A 21,480-nucleotide genomic window follows, 5' to 3' on the forward strand; every position below is an offset into this window, starting at 1 on the left:
ACAGACTAGTATCCCTCATGAATATAGATGTAAACTACCAATCACTTACCAATTTCTTGTGGTGATGAGAGAGGATTTAAATTTCCTGCAGAACAGTGTTCGTTAAACTGAAAAATAATTTCCATTAAACATTACTCATGAAATCACTAGAACATTATACACAGCATTTATATTTGAATCTAAAGCCTGGTTCTTCTAATAAGCATAATTATAGTAGACAAAAGGCAACATTCTATATAGCACACTATTGTACTTAAAAAGAGATCTATCTTCAAAATCTACCATTTACTTATATTAAAATAAGGCTTATTGACTTGATTCTGGCAACGGATAAAATATTACTAGGTAACATATATTTTACAAAGGAAGTTCCTACTTTGGAATAATATAACCTAAAATTCTAACTAACTTTTGCGTTATTCTGAAAGCTTTTTACAAATCAGGTTCTTGGTATTGTTTCCCTGACTATAAAATTAGTAAGAAATATGATAGCTTGATGTCACTTCAGATCAAGTTTTGCTACCAAAGCCTGCTGGAATCATGACAACACAGTTTTCTGGTTTTTTATCTTAATAATGCATTATGAGCATTTTTATGTCATTATTCTTCCAAAACCTGATTCTTTTCATGACATTTTAATATTCCTTCATATTGACATACAATGCAGTTTCAATCATTCTTTTATTTTGGACATTTAAGTTGTTTCTATTTCTTTTTCTAATACAAAGTATACCTGAATACTGTTTGCACATATTTATTTACATTTCTTTGACAATTAAGGAAAGCTATTTTTTTCCCCAGAGATTCTATAAATCATTTGAATTTACTTTCATGAATTATCTATTCACTAAATGAACTCTGACCACATCTCTATAGAGGCAGCAATTTTTCTCATTGGTACATATAAGCTCTTTACATATTAAATATTAATCCTTTGTCATACTACTACAAATATGTAATATTACATTTTCATTTTTCCTTTAAATTTTTTAACATATAAACACTTGTAACTAAACTCAAACTTTAAAAACTTTCTTTTGGCTCTTCTTCCATTGTTTTTGTGCTTAGAGAATCCTTCCTCCTCTAAAGATCTGATAAATACCTCTATTTCCTCTGAAAATTCTATGGGTAAATACTCTTTTATTAAATACATATATAACTTCCACTGCTATACAATGTAAGATGAGAACTCAATTTATCCCTACTATTTTGTGATCCCATATTTATCACATTGTAAATTCTTTTGTTTAATGATTTTCTAGCCCATACCATTGATCAATCTATCAATCCTTGTACCATTATCACACTATTTTTATTGTTCTAGGTTTATAGGAATTTTATTATGTAAAAAGTGAAGTTACCCCCTACCAGTATTCTATTTCATTTTATTCTCTTATTATTAGGGTATTCTCATTTTCATTTCTAATGTAGGTAATTGTCTTATGTCAGGCTAGTAAGGAGTTTATAAATTTCGTTAATATTTTTCAAAGAACCAACTTTGGGTCCTGGCTGGTGTGGTTCACTTGGTTGGAGATTTGGCCAGTAAATGGAAAGGTTGCAGGTTTGATACCTGATCAGAGCACATGTCTGGGTTGCAGGTTCGGTCCCCAAGACAGAACGTACCGATCGATGTTTCGATGTTTCACTCTCACATGGAGGTTTCTTTTTCTCTCTCTCTCCCTCCTTTCCCCTCTCTCTAAAATCAATAAGCATGTCCTCATGTGAATATAAAAAAGAGAGAATCAGGGGATTTCTGGTCAAGATGGTGGTGCAGGTAGACACTACACCTCCTCACGCAACCATAGAAAGAATTACAACTAGATCTCAAAACCAGTAACACCCGGGACCATCAGAAAATTGAGCTGTATGGAAGTTCGACAACTAAGAATTTAAAGAGGACACATTCAGGGGCTAAGTTGCAGAAACAGTGGAGAGGTGGTATGGCAGAGAAAGGTGGTGGCAGAATGGACAGGAGGGATACCTTGGGAGTGAGCAATCCCAGCTAAAGGACAGACTGCATATCCTAAGGTTCCAGAACCAGGAAAATAAATTCCTATTACCTCAGGCTGTAAACACCAGTAGGGGTTGGGACAGCAGAAGAAACTGCCAGATTTTCACTGCTTCAAGGATGAACACAGTCTTAGAATGTACACAAACCCACCCACTCCAGGACTCACCAATGGGGCAGCAGCTGAAAGGGTTCCAGTAGCACATGGGAAGAGGCTGAAGTGACTGGAAATGAGATGAGTGCTGGACAAACCGCCAGAAGCCAGCTGGTAGCACTGTCTCCCTTCTGAGACCTCCCCACACAGCCACAAAGCAATGAAGCAGGTTGCACCACCCTGGTAATTACCTAAGGTTCCACCATATGCAATTTACAGGTACCTTTTCTACATAGGCCATGCTACTAAGAGAGGGAGTAAAAGCAACTCTATCTAATACACAGAAGAAAAAACCCACAGGGAGGCTGCTAAATTGAGGAGACAAAGAAATATGGCCCAAATGTAAGAACAGAATGAAACTGCAGAAAAAGAACTAAGTGAAACAGGGACAGCCAATCTATCAGATGTAGAGTTCAAAACACTGGTTATCAGGATGCTCAGAGAACTCCTTAAGTATGCAAAAAAATAAAGGAAGAAATAAAGGTTACACTAAGTGAAATAAAGAATAATTCACAGGACACCAACAGAGAAGGGAAGGAAGCCAGGACTCAAACCAATTATTTGGAACATAAGGAAGAGATAAACATTCGGCCAGAGCAAAAAGAAGAAACAAGAATTAAAAAAAAAATTAAAAACTTAGGATAGCCTTGGGAACCTCTGGGAGACACCTCCAAACATGCCAAAATCCAAATCATAGAGATGTCAGAAGGAGAACAGAAATAACAAGAAATTGAAAACTTATTTAAAAAAATAATGAAATAAAACTTCCCTAATTTGGCAAAGGAAATACACATACAAGTTCAGGAAGCATAGAGATTCCCAAATGAGTTGGACCCAAAGAGGACCACACCAAGACACATCATAACTAAAATGCCAAAGGTTAAAAATAGAGAATCTTAAAAGCAGAGAGTTACCTACAAAGGAGTTCCCATCAGACTGTCAGCTGATTTCTCAAAAGAAATTTTGTAGGCAAGAAGGGTCTGGCAAGAAATATTCAAAGTGTTGAAAAGCAAGGACCTACAACCTAGATCACTCAATCCAGCAAAGCTATCATTTGGAATTGAAGGGCAGATAAACTGCTTCTCAGACAAGGTAAAGCTAAAGGAGTTCATCACCACTGAGTTATTATTACAGAAAATGTTAAAGGGACTTATTTAAGAAAAAGAAGATAAAAACTATGAACATTAAAAAGGCAACAAATTTACAACTATCAACAAGTGAATCTAAGAAAACAAAAACAAAACAACTAAGCAAACTACCAGAACCTGAACAGACTCATAGATATGGAGATCATCTAGAGGGTTATTAGCTGGGAGGGATAGGGGAAGAATAGGGACATGGTGCAGGGATTAAAAAGCATAATTGGTAGGAACAAAATAGACAGGGAATAGGTTAAGAATAGCATAGGAAATGGAGAAGCCAAAGAACTTACTTACATGATCCATGGTCATGGACTAAGGGTCGGGGGGACTGCTGGAGGGAAGGGGGTACGTAGTGGAAGGGGGCACCTAGTGGAAGGCAGCAAAGAAGAAAAACTGTAATAACATAATAAAATATATTTAAAATTAAAATTAAAAAATAGAAGAAGAAATAACTTTGGCTTTGTTGATTTTTTCTATTTGTTTTCTAGTTCATTGATCTTTCTCATTTCTTATTTTTTCATTCTATTTACTTTAAGTTTACTTTGTTGTTTTTTCTAGCTTTTCAAGGTGGAACCTTAGCTCACTAATTTTAGACCTCTGTTCTTTTCTATTAATTTAATTACTTAAATGATTATTTAAAATTACTATTTTGGTCTGGTTTTGATAGCATTTTACAATTTTTTATATGCTAAGTGTTTACAATCATTCATTTCAAATTTGTCCTAATTTCTCTCATGATTTCTTTGATCCATAACCTAAATATTTAGGATTTCCTAATACCTTACTATTTATCTCTAACTCTACTGTGGTCTGAGAATATACTCTCTATGTTTTAGTCCTTTTAAGTTTATTAAAGACTATGTTTTCCCATATGGTTGGTTCTCTTTTCATTTCAATGCTATTTTGTTTAGTCACACAGAAGCTTTTTTATTTTGCTGAGATCCCATTTGTTTATTCTTTCCTTTATGTCCTTTAGGTAACAGATCTGTGAAAATATTGCTGCATGGAATATCTGAGATTTTCCTGTCTATGTTCTCCTGAAGGACTTTTATGGTGTCATGACTTATATTTAAGTCTTTTATCCATCTAAAATTTATTTTTGTGTATGGTGAAAGTTGGTGATTTTCATTTTTTTGCATGTAGCTGTCCAGCTCTCCCAACACCATTTGTTGAAGAGGCTGTTTTTACTTCATTTTTGCTGCTGTCCCCTTTGTCAAATATTAATTGACCACAGAGACTTGGGTTTATTTCTGGGCTCTCTACTCTGTTCCATTGGTCTATGTGCCTGTTCTTATGCCAGTACCAGGCTGTTTTGATTACAGTGGCCTTGTAATACAGTTTCATCTCCAAAATGTATAAAAAACTCACACGACTCCACTCCAGGAAGACAAAAAAAAAACAATTAAAAATGGGGAAAGGACTTGAACAGACACTTCTCCAAGGAATATATACAAAGGGTCCAGATACACATGAAAAGATGCTCAGCATCACTAGCCATCAGAGAGATGCAAATTAAAACCACAATGAGATACCACGTCACACTGGTGAGAATGGACATCACAAACAAATCAACGAACAACAAGTGTTGGAGAGCATGTGGAGAAAAGGGAATCCTAGTGCACTGTTGGTGGGAATGCAGACTGGTGCAGCCACTCTGGAAAACAGTATGGCATTTCCTCAGAAAACCAAAAATGGAACTGCCTTTTGACCCAGTGATTCCACTGCTAGGATTATACCCCAAGAGCCCTGAAACACCAATCCAAAACAATCTATGCACCCCAAAGTTCACAGCAGCACAATTTGCAATAGCCAGGTGCTGGAAGCAACCTAAGTGCCCATTAGTAAATGAATGGATAAAAAAACTATGGTACAGGACCAAGATGGAGGCGTAAGTAGACACACTGTGCCTCCTTACACAACCAAAATAAGGACAACAAAAATTTAGAAACAAAAAAACAACTAGAACTGATAGAAAATTGAACTGTATGGAAGTCCAACAACCAAGGAGTTAAAATAGACATATTCATCCAGAGCAGTAGGAGGGGTGAAGTTGGGTAGCTGGGCAGAGAGGGGTCATGGCAAAAAAAAGCAGTGGATTGCAGTCCCCAGGCACACAGGACAGCAGCAGGTGGACTCTGGGCATGCAGGCAGTGGCTGGCAGACCCTGGGTGCAGGGTGGAAGCGGGCAGACCTAGCAAGGCATGCAGGGCAGCTGACTGAACAGCTGGTTCCACATTCATGCACAGATAAACCAGGCGAAACTGGAGAGCGAGACAGACCATGCAACCCAGGGTCCCAGAGTGGGAAAATAAAGCCTCAAAACACTGACTGAAAACACCTGTGGGGGTTGAGATGCCAGAAGAGACTCCCAGCCTCACAGGAGAGTTCGTTGGAGAGATCCACAGGTTCCTAGAACATACACAAGCCCATCCACATGGATATCAGCACCAGAAGGATCCAGTTTGCTTGGGGAAAGCAGTGGAAGGAACTGAAATCCAACAGAGAGCAGAGCAAGTGCCATTGTTCCCTCTCTGACCCCTGCCCCACATACAGTGTCATAACCCAGGGATGTGGGTTGACCCGCCCTGGTGAACACCTACAGCTCCGCCTCTCACTACCTAACAGGTGCATCAAGACCAAAAAAAAAAAAAAGGCCCAAACAAAAGAACAGATCAAAGCTCCAGAAAAAATACAACTAAGCGATGAAGAGATACCCAACCTATCAGATGTACAGCTCAAAGCACTGGTGATCAGGATGCTCACAGAATTGGTTGAATTTGGTCACAAATTAGATGAAAAAAATGAAGGCTATGCTATGTGAAATAAAGGAAAATGTACAGGGAACCAATAGTGATGGGAAGGAAACTGGGACTCAAATCAATGGAGTGGACCAGAAGGAAGAAAGAAACAAACAGAAAAGAATGAAGAAACAAGAATTCAAAAAAATGAGGGGAGGCTTAGGAATCTCCAGGACATCTTTAAACATTCCAACATCTGAATTATAGGAGTACCAGAAGGGGAAGAAGAAGAGCAACAAGTGGAAAATTATTTGAACAAATAGTAGAGGAGAACTTCCCCAATCTGGCAAAGGATATAGACTTCCAGGAAGTCCCAGCAGCTCAGAGTCCCAAAGAAGTTGGACACAAGGAGGAACACACCAAGGCACATCATAATTACATTACCCAAGATTAAAGATAAGGAGAGAATCCTAGAAGCAGCAAGAGATAAGGAGACAGTCACCTACAAAGGAGTTCCCATCAGACTGTCAGCTGATTTCTCAAAACAGACCTTACAAGAAAGAAGGGGCTGGAAAGAAGTATTTGAAGTCACGAAAGGCAAGGGCCTACATTCGAGATTGCTCTATCCAGCAAAGCTTTCATTTAGAATGGAAGGACAGATAAAGTGCTTCCCAGATAAGATCAAGTTAAAGGAGTTCATCATCACCAAGCCCTTATTATATGAAATGTTAAAGGGACTTATGTATGAAAAAGATAAAACACACATATAGTAAAATGACAGCAAACTCACAATTATTAACAACGACACCTAACACAAAAACAAAAATAAACTAAGCAAACAACTAGAACAGGAACAGAACCACAGAAATGGAGATCACGTGGAGGGTTAGCAACAGGGGAGCGGGAGGAGGAGAGAGGGGGAAAAGGTACAGAGAATAAGTAGCATAGATGGTAGGTAGAAAATAGACAGGAGGAGGGTAAGAATAGTATGAGAAATGTAGAAATTAAAGAATTTATGACACATAGACATGAACTAAAGGGGGGAATGTGGGTGGGAGAGTGTGTGCAGGGTGGAGGGGAATGTAAGGGGGGAATGGGACAACTGTAATAGCATAATCAATAAAATATATTTTAAAAAACTATGGTATTTACACAATGGAATACTATGCAACAGAAAGAAAGAAGGAGATCCCACCCCTTGCAACAGCATGGATGGAACTGGAGAGCAATTTTGCTAAGTGAAATAAGCCAGGTGGTGAAAGACAAATACCATATGATTTCACCTTTAAGTGGAACCTAATCAATAAAACAAACAAGCAAGCAAAATATAATCAGAGACACTGAAATTAAGAACAAACAGACAGTAACCAGAGGGGGGGGGGATAATAATGGGGGGAGGGGATAATGGGGAGAAAAGGGTGAAGGGTTTTCAGGAGCAACTATAAAGGACACATGGACAAACCAAGGGAAGGTGGAATCAGGGGAGGGAGGTAGGGATGGCTGGGGTGGTGGGGAGAGGTGGGGGGGAAAACGCAGATAATTGCACTTGAACAACAGTAAAATTTTTAAAATGGAAAAATAAATTTATTAAAGACTTATTTTATGGCCCAGATTATGATCTATCTTACTGAATGCACCACCAGCACTTGAAAAGAATATATATATGCTGCAATTGCTGGATATGATGTTCTATAAATGTAAGTTAATTGGGTCAATGGTGTTGTTCAGCCTTTTATTAAAGATATTTATTGACTGTTGTCTAATTCTAGCAATTGCTGAGTGGGGATGTTAAAAATCTCCAACTAAGTTTGTGTTTTTGTCTATTTCTCCCTTAATTCTGTTAATTTTTGTTCTGTATTTTGAATCTATTAGGCATGCACACATTTGTCATTGTTGTATCTGCCATAAGAACTGACCCTTTTATCCTTATGAAATGCTGTTCTATGTCTCTATCAACATTCTTTGTCTTGAAGATTACCTAAAATGATAATAGTATAGCAATTGTAACCTTCATTCGCTTACAGTTTTCATGCTGTATCTTTTTTCATTCATTTACTTTCAACCTGTCTTTGTCTTCATATTTAAAGTATTATCTTATATATTACTTATGTTTGGGTCATGCTTTTTATCCATTGTTATAATCTCTGCCTTTTAACAGTGTTTAGTCCATTTATAGTGAATGTAATTATGTTAAAAGTTCATATTTTCATCAAACATTTTACTATTTGTTTTGTTTGTTCCCTATGTATCTTGTTATGCTATTCCTTCTCTGCTTTCTTTTGGGTTAAATGTTTTCTTGGAATTCCATTTTAATTTATTACCAATCTTATTTTTTGAACATTTCTTATTATTCTTGACCAGAAAACTTAGTGATTATTTGCCAATCTCATTCCTCAACCCCACCACTACAAAATCAAAACAAAAAATTAAAGATAAACCAGCTTGCCAAGATTCCAATTAGAATTGGGTTACATTTATAAATTATTTGTGGAAGAAATATATATTTACAATATATTTTTCCTATACAAGTATTTCATATATCTTTTGATATATTCAATTATTTTTTCAATAATTTTTTTCTTCATCCAAATGTTCATGTTTCCTGCTCAGGTTACATACATTTATTTTGCACTTATATTATTATTGTAAGTCAAAATTAAGTAAGTATAGTCTATTTTTTCATGGCCAGTATGTACCTTCTAGGAATTGCCTGTTTTTGAAAAAAGCTTTTAAATAAAAATTGAGATAAAAGTTGAAGACAGCCCTGGCTGGCGTAGCTCAGTGGATTGAGCGCGGGCTGCGATCCAGTGTTGCAGGTTCAATTGCCAGTCAGGACACATGCCTGGGTTGCAGGCCATGACCCCCAGCAACTGCACATTGATGTTTCTGTCTCTCTCTCTTTCTCCCTCCCTTCCCTCTCTAAAAATAAATAAATAAAATCTTTAAAAAAAGTTGAAGACATAAACTACAAAATGTATAATTATACCATATCATCATCAATAAACTGATAATTTCAGCAATTTAATATTATGTGGTAGATGTAGGAATCAAATATTCTATTCTATATAAAATCAGTTAACTGTGACTAACTTAAATGAGCAATAACAATTAATATTTATATTACATTGTTACTTATGGCATTAAGTGGTTAGAACTTTTCTAAGTGTTTTATATACATAAACCCATTTGATATTGAGAAACCCTATGGTAAAAATTATTTCCATTTTACAGATAAAAAAGAATTACATACTTAAAATCCCATATCCAGTTATACACCCAAGTAGTCTAGCTGCAGAATATAGTCTTAACCACTTTGCTATGCTATCTTTACTAGTCAAATATTCTTTTTCTAAAAAAATTGTGTTTATGTTTAGAGCGAAGGGAAGGGAGGGAGAAAGAGAGAAACATCAATGTGTGGCTGCCTCCTGTGCACCCCCCACTGGGGACCTGGCCTGCAACCCAGGCATGTGCCCTCACTGGGAATCAAACTAGTGACCCTTTGGTTCTCAGGCTGGAGCTCAATCCACTGAGCCACACCAGCCAGGGCCTAATCAAATATTCTTAATTTTCAGTTTCAATTGCTAAATACAGAAGTAAGTACTAATCATGATTTCTATCACTGAACAAGAGAAATCACTATTAGATAGAAATTCTTGAGGTCTTTTAAAGTTAACCAGTGATAATGAGGCTGTATACCAGGCACGTAGATGAAAAAAACAACTAATAACCTGGAGTTTTTATACTAAGAATATGGGAAACTGTTTAGAAGTTAAACATACGAACTATAAAGCCAAATTAATTTTTAAACTGCCTTTAACTGCAGTTCAAATCATTCCTATTCTGAGATTCTTTTTTTATGCATAGATGTCAATTTGGGGCACCTGAAGTTGAAAACAAGAAGATAATGGGTAAACTGGGCTGTAATATCAATATTCAGAATCTTTTTAAAAATTGCCTCTGCCACAAGATAGTTCAGTACTAAAGATTTAAAATTACTTGAGGTTCTAGTGTTCAGTTTTTTATAAATAAAACTTCAGCTGTTCATATTACCTTATCTGATGAGATTTCTGAATTAAATATAGAAGAATCAAATAAATTCAATCCAGGTGATCTAGAAGTATAACTCATAAGAAAAGAAGTCCCAGGGGATTCCTTCTGTATCTGACCTTCAGGCGTTGTATTTCTGTTTCTGTTACAGAGAAATAAGAAATCACCAAAATGTTAAAAATATATCACTAAATATTACAGACTGGTTAAGTACCACAAGAAATGGCACAGAACAGTGATTTTCAACCTTCTTCATCTGATGGCACACATAAACTAATCACTAAAATTCGGCACACCGAAAATATGTTTTCTGCTAAGGTGACAAAAAATTGGTGACATTTTGATTCACTGACCCCAGATGGCTATTGTTGTGTTGGCCATTGTCATTTTTTTATTTGAAAACCTCAGGGAAAAAAGGTCAGTGCCCCAGTACCCAGACAGGTACTGCATGTTTTAAGAATTCTTGCAACACACAGATTGAAAATTGTTGGCACAGAGGTGAGAACTGACATAGCAGGGAAAGGGAAGAAACAGTTCCTCCCTTTCATAGTAGGAAAAGGGATTGAAGTGACAAACCTATGAAGAAAAAGATGGTTTAGGTGGAGAATAATATTAAAGTAGAATAATCAATTATGAAATTATAATAATTCCTACTGGGACTACTATCAGGATCTATTCTAGGCATTTCCACTCATCACTAACTTTATTCATCAAAATAACCCTATGAAATAGGTGCTATCATTATCACTTTGATTTTATAGAAGATGATTCTGATGCATGGAAAGGTTAAAAGATTTGCTCAAAAGAATATAAGTGCCAACTTAAATTCTTATAAGAATATAAGTTGGAATTTGAATGCTGCAATCTGGACTCAAAGTCCAGACTCTTAGCACTGATTCTAAGGGTCTTGAAAGACAGTCACAAAATTTTAATCTTGATGAGAAGCCACTCATTACAGATTGTTGCATAGGGAGTTAAAGATAAAATTATTTGGGAAAAATAATTAGAAAACACAGCATATAAGTGGGTAAAAAGGTAAAAGCATGGATTCTGGAGGCAAAACTGCCTGGGTTTGATCTCAACTCTAACACTAATGAGATGTACCATTTGTAATTGTTTCCTCATCTATAAGAATTGTAAGGTATTTATATCTCATAAACTTGTTGTGAATCTTTTAAAAATATATTTTATTGATTATGCTATTATAGTTGTCCCATTTTCCCCCTTCATTCCCCTTCACCCTGCACACACTCTCCCACCCACATTCCCCCCTTTAGTTCATGTCTATGTGTCATAAATTCTTTAGTTTCTACATTTCTCATACTGTTCTTACCCTCCTCCTGTCTATTTTCTACCTACCATCTATGCTACTTATTCTCTGTACCTTTTCCCCTTCTCTCCTCCTCCCGCTCCCCTGTTGCTAACCCTCCACGTGGTCTCCATTTCTGTGGTTCTGTTCCTGTTCTAGTTGTTTGCTTAGTTTATTTTTGTTTTTGTGTTAGGTGTCATTGTTAATAATTGTGAGTTTGACCTCATATACTGTTCATTTTTTAATCTTCTTTTTCTTAGATAAATCCTTTTAACATTTCATATAATAAGGACTTGGTGATGATGAACTCTTTTAACTTGACCTTATCTGAGAAGCACTTTATCTGTCCTTCCATTCTAAATGAAAGCTTTGCTGGATAGAGCAATCTCGAATGTAGGCCCTTGCCTTTCGTGACTTCAAATACTTCTTTCCAGCCCCTTCTTTCTTGTAAGGTCTGTTTTGAGAAATCAGCTGACAGTCTGATGGGAACTCCTTTGTAGGTGACTGTCTCCTTATCTCTTGCTGCTTCTAGGATTCTCTCCTTATCTTTAATCTTGGGTAATGTAATTATGATGTGCCTTGGTGTGTTCCTCCTTGTGTCCAACTTCTTTGGGACTCTGAGCTGCTGGGACTTCCTGGAAGTCTATATCCTTTGCCAGATTGGGGAAGTTCTCCTCTACTATTTGTTCAAATAATTTTCCACTTGTTGCTCTTCTTCTTCCCCTTCTGGTACTCCTATAATTCAGATGTTGGAATGTTTAAAGATGTCCTGGAGATTCCTAAGCCTCCCCTCATTTTTTTGAATTCTTGTTTCTTCATTCTTTTCTGTTTGTTTCTTTCTTCCTTCTGGTCCACTCCATTGATTTGAGTCCCAGTTTCCTTCCCATCACTATTGGTTCCCTGTACATTTTCCTTTATTTCACATAGCATAGCCTTCATTTTTTTCATCTAATTTGTGACCAAATTCAACCAATTCTGTGAGCATCCTGATCACCAGTGCTTTGAGCTGTACATCTGATAGGTTGGGTATCTCTTCATCGCTTAGTTGTATTTTTTCTGGAGCTTTGATCTGTTCTTTTGTTTGGGTCATTTTTTTTTGTTTTGACACACCTCTGTTGTGAATCTTAAATGAGCAATATTTATAAATTCATAGACATAGTGCTATTGTTTGTTAAATATTACAGAAGTCTGAAGATAACTTCCCTAACTACCTCCATGACCATCAGTGTCCAAGATCATATAAAGAAGGTTTAGCATACAACTGCCACATCCTTTTACACTTCTCAGATTAATGATGAGTTCCACTTTGAACATGCTGTGTTTGAGTCAATAGCATTATTCATATATATATATATGTGTGTGTGTGTGTGTGTGTGTGTGTGTATATATATATAGCTTACTAGCAATTTAAAATATAGCAGTAGAACACAGATGAGAGATTTCTGATGAAATGAAATCTGTTTGACATGATTTAGATAAATCTCAGGGGTCAGCATCAAGAATTGGAGTGAATGAACTGAACAAAAGGTTCAAAACGCTGAAGTATTTTCTTGGCTGAAAACTACAAATCTGTGGTTTCCAAAGTTAAATAATCACTTTAGAGATATTTATGCCTACTTAAGTCACTTAATAGAAGAGCAATTCTTGCTTTAGACACTACAATGGAAAGAAAAATGACTGCTAGAATATTATTCAATGATGTTCACAATCTACCACATGGGATAGTAGCTTTTTAGCTTGGCATTTAAAATTTTTATGTAGGTTTTTTATCTTTTGGAAATCTTAAATATATAGATTATTTCACTAAGTAAGTACTCAGAGTCTATGCCATCTTTAACTATGTTTTAGGAAAAAGGAAGAAGACGATATATGAAACAAGAATGGCAGAATGTTAATAATTGAATAATTGTTCAAATAGGGTAGGTACATAGTCTCATTATACTAGTATCTATCGTCTTTGTATATATGAAATATTTCATAATGAAACCTTTTTAAATGTACTAAACATTTTATTATTCCTATCAATTATTTATATAACTCAATACATATATTCTCTAATTATAATAATTAATTAAAATCCTACATTTCAAATGGAGGGGTTTTAGGGAACAGTAATTTCTCCAAGGATTCAGGTGTTTTCACAGCTTCAGGAGTTCTTAAAAATAAAGGAATTTCAGGAGTTCGTGAAAAATTCTCAGCCTCTTCTTCTACTCCATCATTATTATCTATTGGCTTCCCAAAATGTTCTTCATATATAACCTGCAAATTCAAAGTAACAGAAACTATAAAAATGAATGTTACTGCATTAATAAATTCACATACATAAAAATGTGTGGTGGAAAATACCATATTAATGTATGAAGTTATCATTTCATAGGTAAAGTAGTAAAATAAGAATAGTTGCTAAAAGTGATACCGAAATATATCTGTCCAAAAATCAGGAAACAATTTTTAATTTCTAATTTTTCTTTTTTGTTTCCAGTTCCACTTCTCCTACTCCTACCTGAAAAAGTAAACAATAACCAGAAGAAAAATGGTTGGGAATAATTTTTCTTTTAAAATTTCCACATCATGCTCTGGTTTAAGAATTGTATATGTTATTTTCTTGAAAGGGAGAAGTAATTTATTTCTAAGCAATCTTGCTCTCCTTATGTTCTTTGCATTTTTCCCCTATATATTCATTATGCTACTTATTCTGCAAAGATTGAGAACTTGGATAACTAATTTTCCTTTATATTATTTTGTATGCTGATTTCTAAAATATGTTTGTTACACCCAATCCCATTATAAAAATAGTTTGGGTCACTACACCAAAAAAATTTAAATGTACTTTTTACCTGTATTTCTTTACAGCAACAGTGTTGTTCCTCTTGTTTTAAGATTTTACTTATTTTTATTATGTATTGGTTTCCAGTGTACAGCTTAGTAGTTAGACAATCATATACTTTACTAGTGTTTCCCACAATATTTCCAGTACCCCAACTGGCACCATACATATTTATCACAATATTATTGACTATATTTGCTATGCTTTACTTACTTCCCTGCAACTATTTTTTAACTGCCAATTGGTTTCTCTTGTTTTAACCTCCAGTATGGTAAAGGTGGTATACATTGTCTATACATATCATTAAAGATTTCAATTTTTAAAAAAATTCTGAAGATATTTTTATAGTAACCACTGGTCTTGAATTGTTCAATATTACCAAACAAAATAATTTTCTTCAGTAATGATTTAGTTGTTATTACATATATATATATATTTGTTAATGTCAACTCTATGAATTTTCATGTAAACTTTTTCAATCTAAAACTCCTCTAAGTAATTGATTCTGTAATACCATAACAATTTGATTACTAAGCTAATATCATCTATACCTAACATAAATAATCTTCATTATACTAAGTCTGAAATTAAAATGTAAACAGAATATTTTAAACATTTGACTTACTTGTGAAGTACATTTTGATTCTTTCAATTGTCCTGTTGTCCCTTTATCTCCACACTCAGCATCTGTTTGTTATATGAGAACAAACTGTATTTTCTCTTTGTAATTTAATTATAAATAAAACATGTTAGACCATATGAAATTGCCAATATTTAACCATTTTTTACCTACAAAGTGGCAATTTCATGTAATTCATGAATACATAGAGAGAAGAGAATAAAACCTATAGGAAAAGATTAAGGAACAAAATTATGAAGAGAACACTCATATTACCATCAGCCAGGTAAGAAATAGAAAATTATGAATATTCCAAAAGGCCCTGTATTCTTCATATCCTCTTCCTCATATGTAACCACTATCCTGACTTCTGTATATGCATTTCCTTGGTTTGCTTTTTATATCACCTAAGCATTATAGTTTACTTTTCCTGTTTTAAAATAGTACATGATGAAATAATGTATGTGCTCTTTATCTTGCTTTTTTGTTTAACATGTGCTTGTGAGATTCATCTGTATTGTTATGCATAGATATAGTTGCTTACTATCACTGATGTAAAGTATCCCATTACCCAAACACAACATAATGTATCTATCCATTCTACTGCAAATGGGCATTTGATGTGTTTCTGCTTTGAGGCTATTACAAACAATGATATTACAAATATTCTTTTACCTATATACTTGCATGTATGTATTTCTCTAGGTATATATTTGTTTGTATCTAGGAGCGAAATTACAAGGTACAGTGTATGTGTATCTTCCATTTTACCAGATGTTAAGCTATTTTCAAAGTTTAGTTTCCCGGCTGTTTACCAATTTTTGTTGTGGCAACTGACCATCCTCAGCTACCCTAGGCAGTCATTCAGTTTTCACTACACAAAATTATTAACTCCAATTATAATTTAGGTGTGGTCTCAATATATGGTCACTTACAAATGGCAGTTCCTACAATAATTATGAGAGTTCCTATTGCCCTACATTCTCAGCGACACTTAGTATTGTCAGACTTTCTGAATTTTACTAATATGGTGGATATATAATGAATCTCACTGTGATTTTATTTTCCTGATTTGCTTAGCAATTTTTCAGATGTTTACCGGCCACAAAAGATTTTCTATTTGAAGTGCCTATATGTGTATTTTGCACATATTTCCAGTTGCATTGTCTGTCTTTTTCTTCTTGGTTAGTACAAGTTCCTTACACGTTTTTGGAAACTAGGCTTCTGACAGTTCTAAATCATCTTGCCTTCCATTCTTTTTATAGTGTCTTTTGATGACTTGGTGACTTAGCTTCCATTCTTTTTAAAAAAATATATTTTATTGCCTTGGCTGGTGTGGCTCAGTGGATTGAGCACTGGCCTGCAAACTGAAAGGTCACAGATTTGATTCCCAACAGAGGCACATGCCTGGGTTGCAGGCCAGGCCCCCAGTTGGGGGCATATGACAGGCAACTGATCAATGTAGCTCTCACATACTGATGTTTCTCTCCCTCTCTATCTCCCTCCCTTCCACCTTTCTAAAAAAACTAAATAAATAAAATCTCAAAAATATATATTTTATTGATTATGCTATTGCAGTTGTCTCATGTTTTTCTGCCCTTTATTCTCCTCTGCCCTGCACTTGCCCTTGCACCAGCATTCCCTCACATTTGTTCATGTCCATGGGTCATGCATGTAAGTTCTATGGCTTCTCCATTTCCCATACTATTCTTAACCTCCCCCTATATTGTGCCTATCATTTATGCTTCTTATTCCTTGTACCTTTCCCCCCATTTTCCCCCAATTCCCTCCCCAATAATAACCCTCCATGTGATTTCCCTTTCTGTGATTCTGCTCCTGTTCTAGTTGTTGCTTAGTTCATTTTTGTTTTTGTTTCTTGGGGTTCAGTTGTTGATAGTTGTCAGTTTGTTGCCTTTTTAATGTTCCTAGTTTTGATTTTTTTATAAGTCCTTTTAACATTTTCTTTTTTTTAAAGATTTTATTTATTTATTTTTAGAGAGGGAAGGGAGGGAGAAAGAGAGAGAGAGAGAGAAACATCAATGTGCAGTTGCCGGGGGCCATGGCCTGCAACCCAGGCATGTGCCCTGACTGGGAATCAAACCTGCGATGCTTTGGTTCGCAGCCTGAGCTCAATCCACTGAGCTACACCAGCCAGGAACATTTTCTGTAATACTAGCTTGGTGGTGATGAACAACTTTAGCTTTACCTTGTCTGAGAAGCACTTTATCTGCCCTTCAATTTGAAATGACAGCTTTGCTGGACAGAGTAATCTTGAATATAGGTCCTTACCCTTCACAACTTCAAATACTTCTTTCCAAACCCTTCTTGCCTGTGAGGTCTCTTTTGAGAAATCAGCTGACAGTCTTATGGGAACTCCTTTGTAGGTAACTGTCTCCCTTTCTCTTGCTGCTTTTAAGATTCTCTCATCTTTAATCTTGGGTAATGTAATTATGATGTGCCTTGGTATGTGCTTCCTTGAGCCCAACTTCTTTGGGACTCTGTGAGCTTCCTGGACTTCCTGCAAATCTATATCCTTTGCCAGATCGGGGGAGTTCTCCTTCATTATTTTTTTCAAATAAGTTTTCACTTTTTTTCTCTTCCTCTTCTCCTTCTGGCAACTCTATGATTCAGATATTAGAACGTTTAAAGTTGTCCTGGAGGTTTCTAAGCCTCTCATTTTTTAAATTTTATTTCTTCATTTTGTTCCAGTCGAATGTTTATTTCTTCCTTCTTGTCCAAATCATTTGAGTCCCAGTTTTCTTCTCTTCACTGTTGGTTCCCTGTACATTTTGCTTTATTTCATTTTGCATAGCCTGTACTTCTTTCTTTATTTTGCAACATGCCCAACCATTTCTGTGAGCATCCTGATTAACAGTGTTTTGAACTCTGCATCTGATAGGTTGGCTATCTCTTCATCACTTATATTTTTTCTGGAGCATTGATCTGATCTTTCATTTGAGCCTTTTTTTTTTTTTTTTTGTCTCAGCACACCTGTTACACAGTAAGGGGCAGAGCCTTAGGTATTTGCCAGGATGGGGCAACCCACTCATTTTTTTGTGGTGCTGTATGTAGGAGAGGGGTCTGAGAGGGAACAATGATGCTTGCTCAGCTCTTGGCTTGCTTTCAGTCACTTCCTCCACTACCCACAAGCAAATTGGTTCCTTCTGATGCTGATTCCCAGGTAGGTGGGTTTGTGTACATTCTAGGACCCTGTGGGTCTCTCCAATGAACTCTCTTGTGAGGCTTGGAGTTTCTCCCACTACTACAACCCCCACAGATTTTTACAGTCAGAGGTTTTGAGGCTTTATTTCCCCATGTTGAAAGCCTCGGTTGCACAGTCTGTCTTGCTCCCCAGTTGTTCCTCCTGGTTTATCAGCATGCAAATGTGGGACCGCCTGGTCCAACAGCCACTGTATCATCCAACCCGGGCCTCCAGCTGCCACCTTGCCATGAGTCCTCCTCACCTCAGCTTCCTGTCTCTGCCCCTCCTACTGGTCTGGATGAATGTTTCTTCTTTAACTCCTTGGTTGTCAGACTTCCATACAGTTTGATTTTCTGTTAGGTCTTGTTGTTTTTTGTTTTTAAATTTTTGTGTGTGAGGAGGCAAAGTATATCTACCTAAGCTACCACCTTGGCTGAAAGTCTCCAGCTTCCATTTTTTATGTGTCTTTTGATGAATAGAAATTCTGAGTCTTTTTTTTAAATAAATAAATTTACCTTCCAAAACTTTGCATTTTTTAAAAGATTTTATTTATTTATTTTTAGAGAGGGGAAGGGAAGGAGAAAGAGAGAGAGAGAACCAATGTGTGGTTGCCTCTCACATGACCCCCCGTGGGGACTTGGCCTGCAACTCAGGCATGTGCCCTGACTGGGAATTGAACCTGTAATGCTTTGGTCGCAGCCTGCACTCAATCCACTGAGCTACGCCATCCAAGGCCGAAATTCTGAGTCTTAATATAGCCAAATTTATTAAACTTTCTTCAAAAATATGCTTAAAAACTACTGAACAGAGGCTTTTTTTCTTCTAAGATAACTATATGCCTTCTTGGGTATGAAGCCTCACCGTAAGTGCTCAATGGCAGCTAGGACTATACCAGATATATGCATTTCTCCACACAAGTTGTATTAGCAGTATATTATTTCTAGAGATTAGCTGTTCCTTCCTTGTCTAACACTCTGTTTGGCATATATAGAGGATTACAAATATGTGGAACAGATTACCTATGTAGACAAGATATATTTCTGCATTCTAGAAGAAAGCAGGAAGGATATTCACCTACATAAAATAAGCATATTTTATTGGTTGAATTCTATATTGAGAGTGGGAGAAATAGCATATGACCATTCTGAATACGCATATATTTACAGAATTTTTATACTGCCAGGATGAGCCATTTTTAAAACTTCAAAATAGTCAGTAATCCACATGCTACAGACAAGGAGAGGTGAAGACTTTTATGTAGCCTGAGTGGAATAACCATTATGTTACTGGGTTACCAAAATATGCATATATATGTCTATGATATATTTAAAATGTATACACATATATACACACACAGAGAGACAGAGAATGAGTTAGTATTTTCAAGGGCGTATCAAATTTCCAACAGCACCCTGGCTGGTGTGAATCAGTGGCTGAGTGCCCGCCTGCAAATCAAAGGGCTGCTGGTTTGACTCCCAGTCTAGGGCACATGCTGCCTGGGTTGTGGGCCAGGTCCCCAGTGGGGGGCAAGCGAGAGGCAACCACATATTGATGTTTCTCTCCCTCTCTTTCTCCCTCTCTTCCCATCTCTAAAAATAAATAAGTAAAATCTTAAAAAAAAATTCCAACAGCTAGTTGTTTCTAGGATAATAAACTTAATATATATCCTATGACCTTCCTATGATTTTATTCCAAGACAATAATCCAAGATGATAAAAGATTTATGTAAAAGAATACAGTAACCTTATTTTAATAATAATAATAAAACTGGAAACAACAAAAAATTCAAAGTGAGAGAATGGCTAAATAAGTTATAGCATATCCACACAATGGCATATTATATAGTCATTAGAAATAAATTCTACTGAATGGTATGGAAAAATATCCTCAACAACAGTATATCAAGCAGGAAGAAAAGGATACAAAATGATACACATAGCATGCTTCAAATTTGTGGAGGAAATATAAAAGAACAAAACATACATATACATAAGAAAAAAGTCAAGAACATACACAGGTATGTATATAATTGATTATGTCTGGGTGGTGTTATTTTGGTATCTTTTATGTTTTCCTATGTTTTCCAAATTTTCAACAATGAAATGTATTTGCTTTATATTTAGGAAAATATATATTTAAAAAACTGGCATGCATGGTCAGTTAACCAGAAATGCAAACAATCAAAATAATTTATTTGAATACTATAAAAACCTGATATAATTTGTTACTTCCAAGTCTTAGAAAAAATATAAATGGCAAATACCTGTGTCTCCTTTATCAAACCATTGATTGAAATTTGATTGTTTCTGTGGGGTTAACAATCTAAAACACAATAAATATAATTTTTATATTATTTGTTGATTGATAAACTATTTTAGAAATGAAAGCATTTTCTTATTTTTATTTAATTTTTATTTATTATTGTTCAGTTATAGTTGTCCTGCCTTTTCCCCATTGCTCACCCCTACCTTGTTCCCCCCCACTACCACAGTCAATCCTCCCCCACTGTCCGTGCCCGTGAGTCCTCTATTCATGTCCTTTTGCGTGCCTCTTCCCCTTCTTTCTGTTGTTATCCCCCCTCCTCCTCCCCTCTGGTCACTGTCAGTTTGTTTTCTTAGTTTTAAAAGTTACCTGAACTGCATAAAATTCTGTGAACTTTTAATAGCCGTGACATGTGAACATTTTGAATGGATATTCATAGCAGAGTCATTAAATACCTGAAGAAAATAAATTAGGCATTAGAAATGGCTACAAAAGAAAACCAAAATGGTTTGGCTTGCCTTGACTACTCAGAGCTCTCCAAGAGCATTGTCACCCTTGTTGTCATCACCGTTGTTATCAACAACTTAAAAACATTAACTGAAACCACTACATATAAAACTTAAATGAAATACTGGGAAACAAAAAATATATAACTCTCAAGGAATTTGATGTTGGGTACAAGTATAATAACTACACTTGGTAGTATTTCTCCATTTAAGATAAACCTTTTAATATTTTATCCCATATTCATGGCTAATCAAGTAAATCTTATCATTTTCTCAACTGATTACCTGATATCTGCATCTATCCTCTATAACCTCTCAAACTGAGCACAGAAAAGCAAAACATCAGGTTAAAAGATTAAAGTCTGAAACTTTCTTTTTTATACATATGAACAGCTAATATTTCATTTTAACTTTAAATTTTGTTTAATATGAATATTTAAACCACTGCCTTAGAAATGTTTGTATGGTCTGTTTTAAGTCTTTAATTCTCTCTGACTCAATCATTTTGAAGAGTTCCTGATTTTTCTTATTTGACCCAAAGTGAAAATAGCTTTAGTAGAAAAGTTTATTCCATTTATTTTTGTTTAACAGCCACTGGTTAATTTTGTCATCTTGATGTACTTTCAGATCATAGAAAAAGACCTTGTCCTTTAAGGAACACCTGTC

At 35.6% G+C, this 21,480-nt stretch overlaps 1 protein-coding gene across 1 annotated transcript in view; it reads right to left on the reverse strand.

Moving 5' to 3' along the window:
• Positions 1-21,480, reverse strand: part of CUNH14orf39 (chromosome unknown C14orf39 homolog) — an 83,252-nt gene that overhangs the window by 37,813 nt on the left and 23,959 nt on the right. Inside the window, exons 12-17 of the mRNA XM_045821950.1 lie at positions 20,678-20,763; positions 20,310-20,368; positions 14,851-14,912; positions 13,482-13,657; positions 12,102-12,107; positions 10,093-10,231 (exon numbers count right to left, since the gene is read on the reverse strand). Coding sequence (XP_045677906.1) covers positions 10,093-10,231; positions 12,102-12,107; positions 13,482-13,657; positions 14,851-14,912; positions 20,310-20,368; positions 20,678-20,763 — 528 coding nt within the window. The remainder of the gene's footprint in view (positions 1-10,092; positions 10,232-12,101; positions 12,108-13,481; positions 13,658-14,850; positions 14,913-20,309; positions 20,369-20,677; positions 20,764-21,480) is intronic.

The sequence above is a fragment of the Phyllostomus hastatus genome, unplaced genomic scaffold, assembly GCF_019186645.2.
Source record: "Phyllostomus hastatus isolate PE091 unplaced genomic scaffold, TTU_PhHast_1.1 phas_scaffold_501, whole genome shotgun sequence".
Lineage (NCBI taxonomy): Eukaryota > Metazoa > Chordata > Mammalia > Chiroptera > Phyllostomidae > Phyllostomus > Phyllostomus hastatus.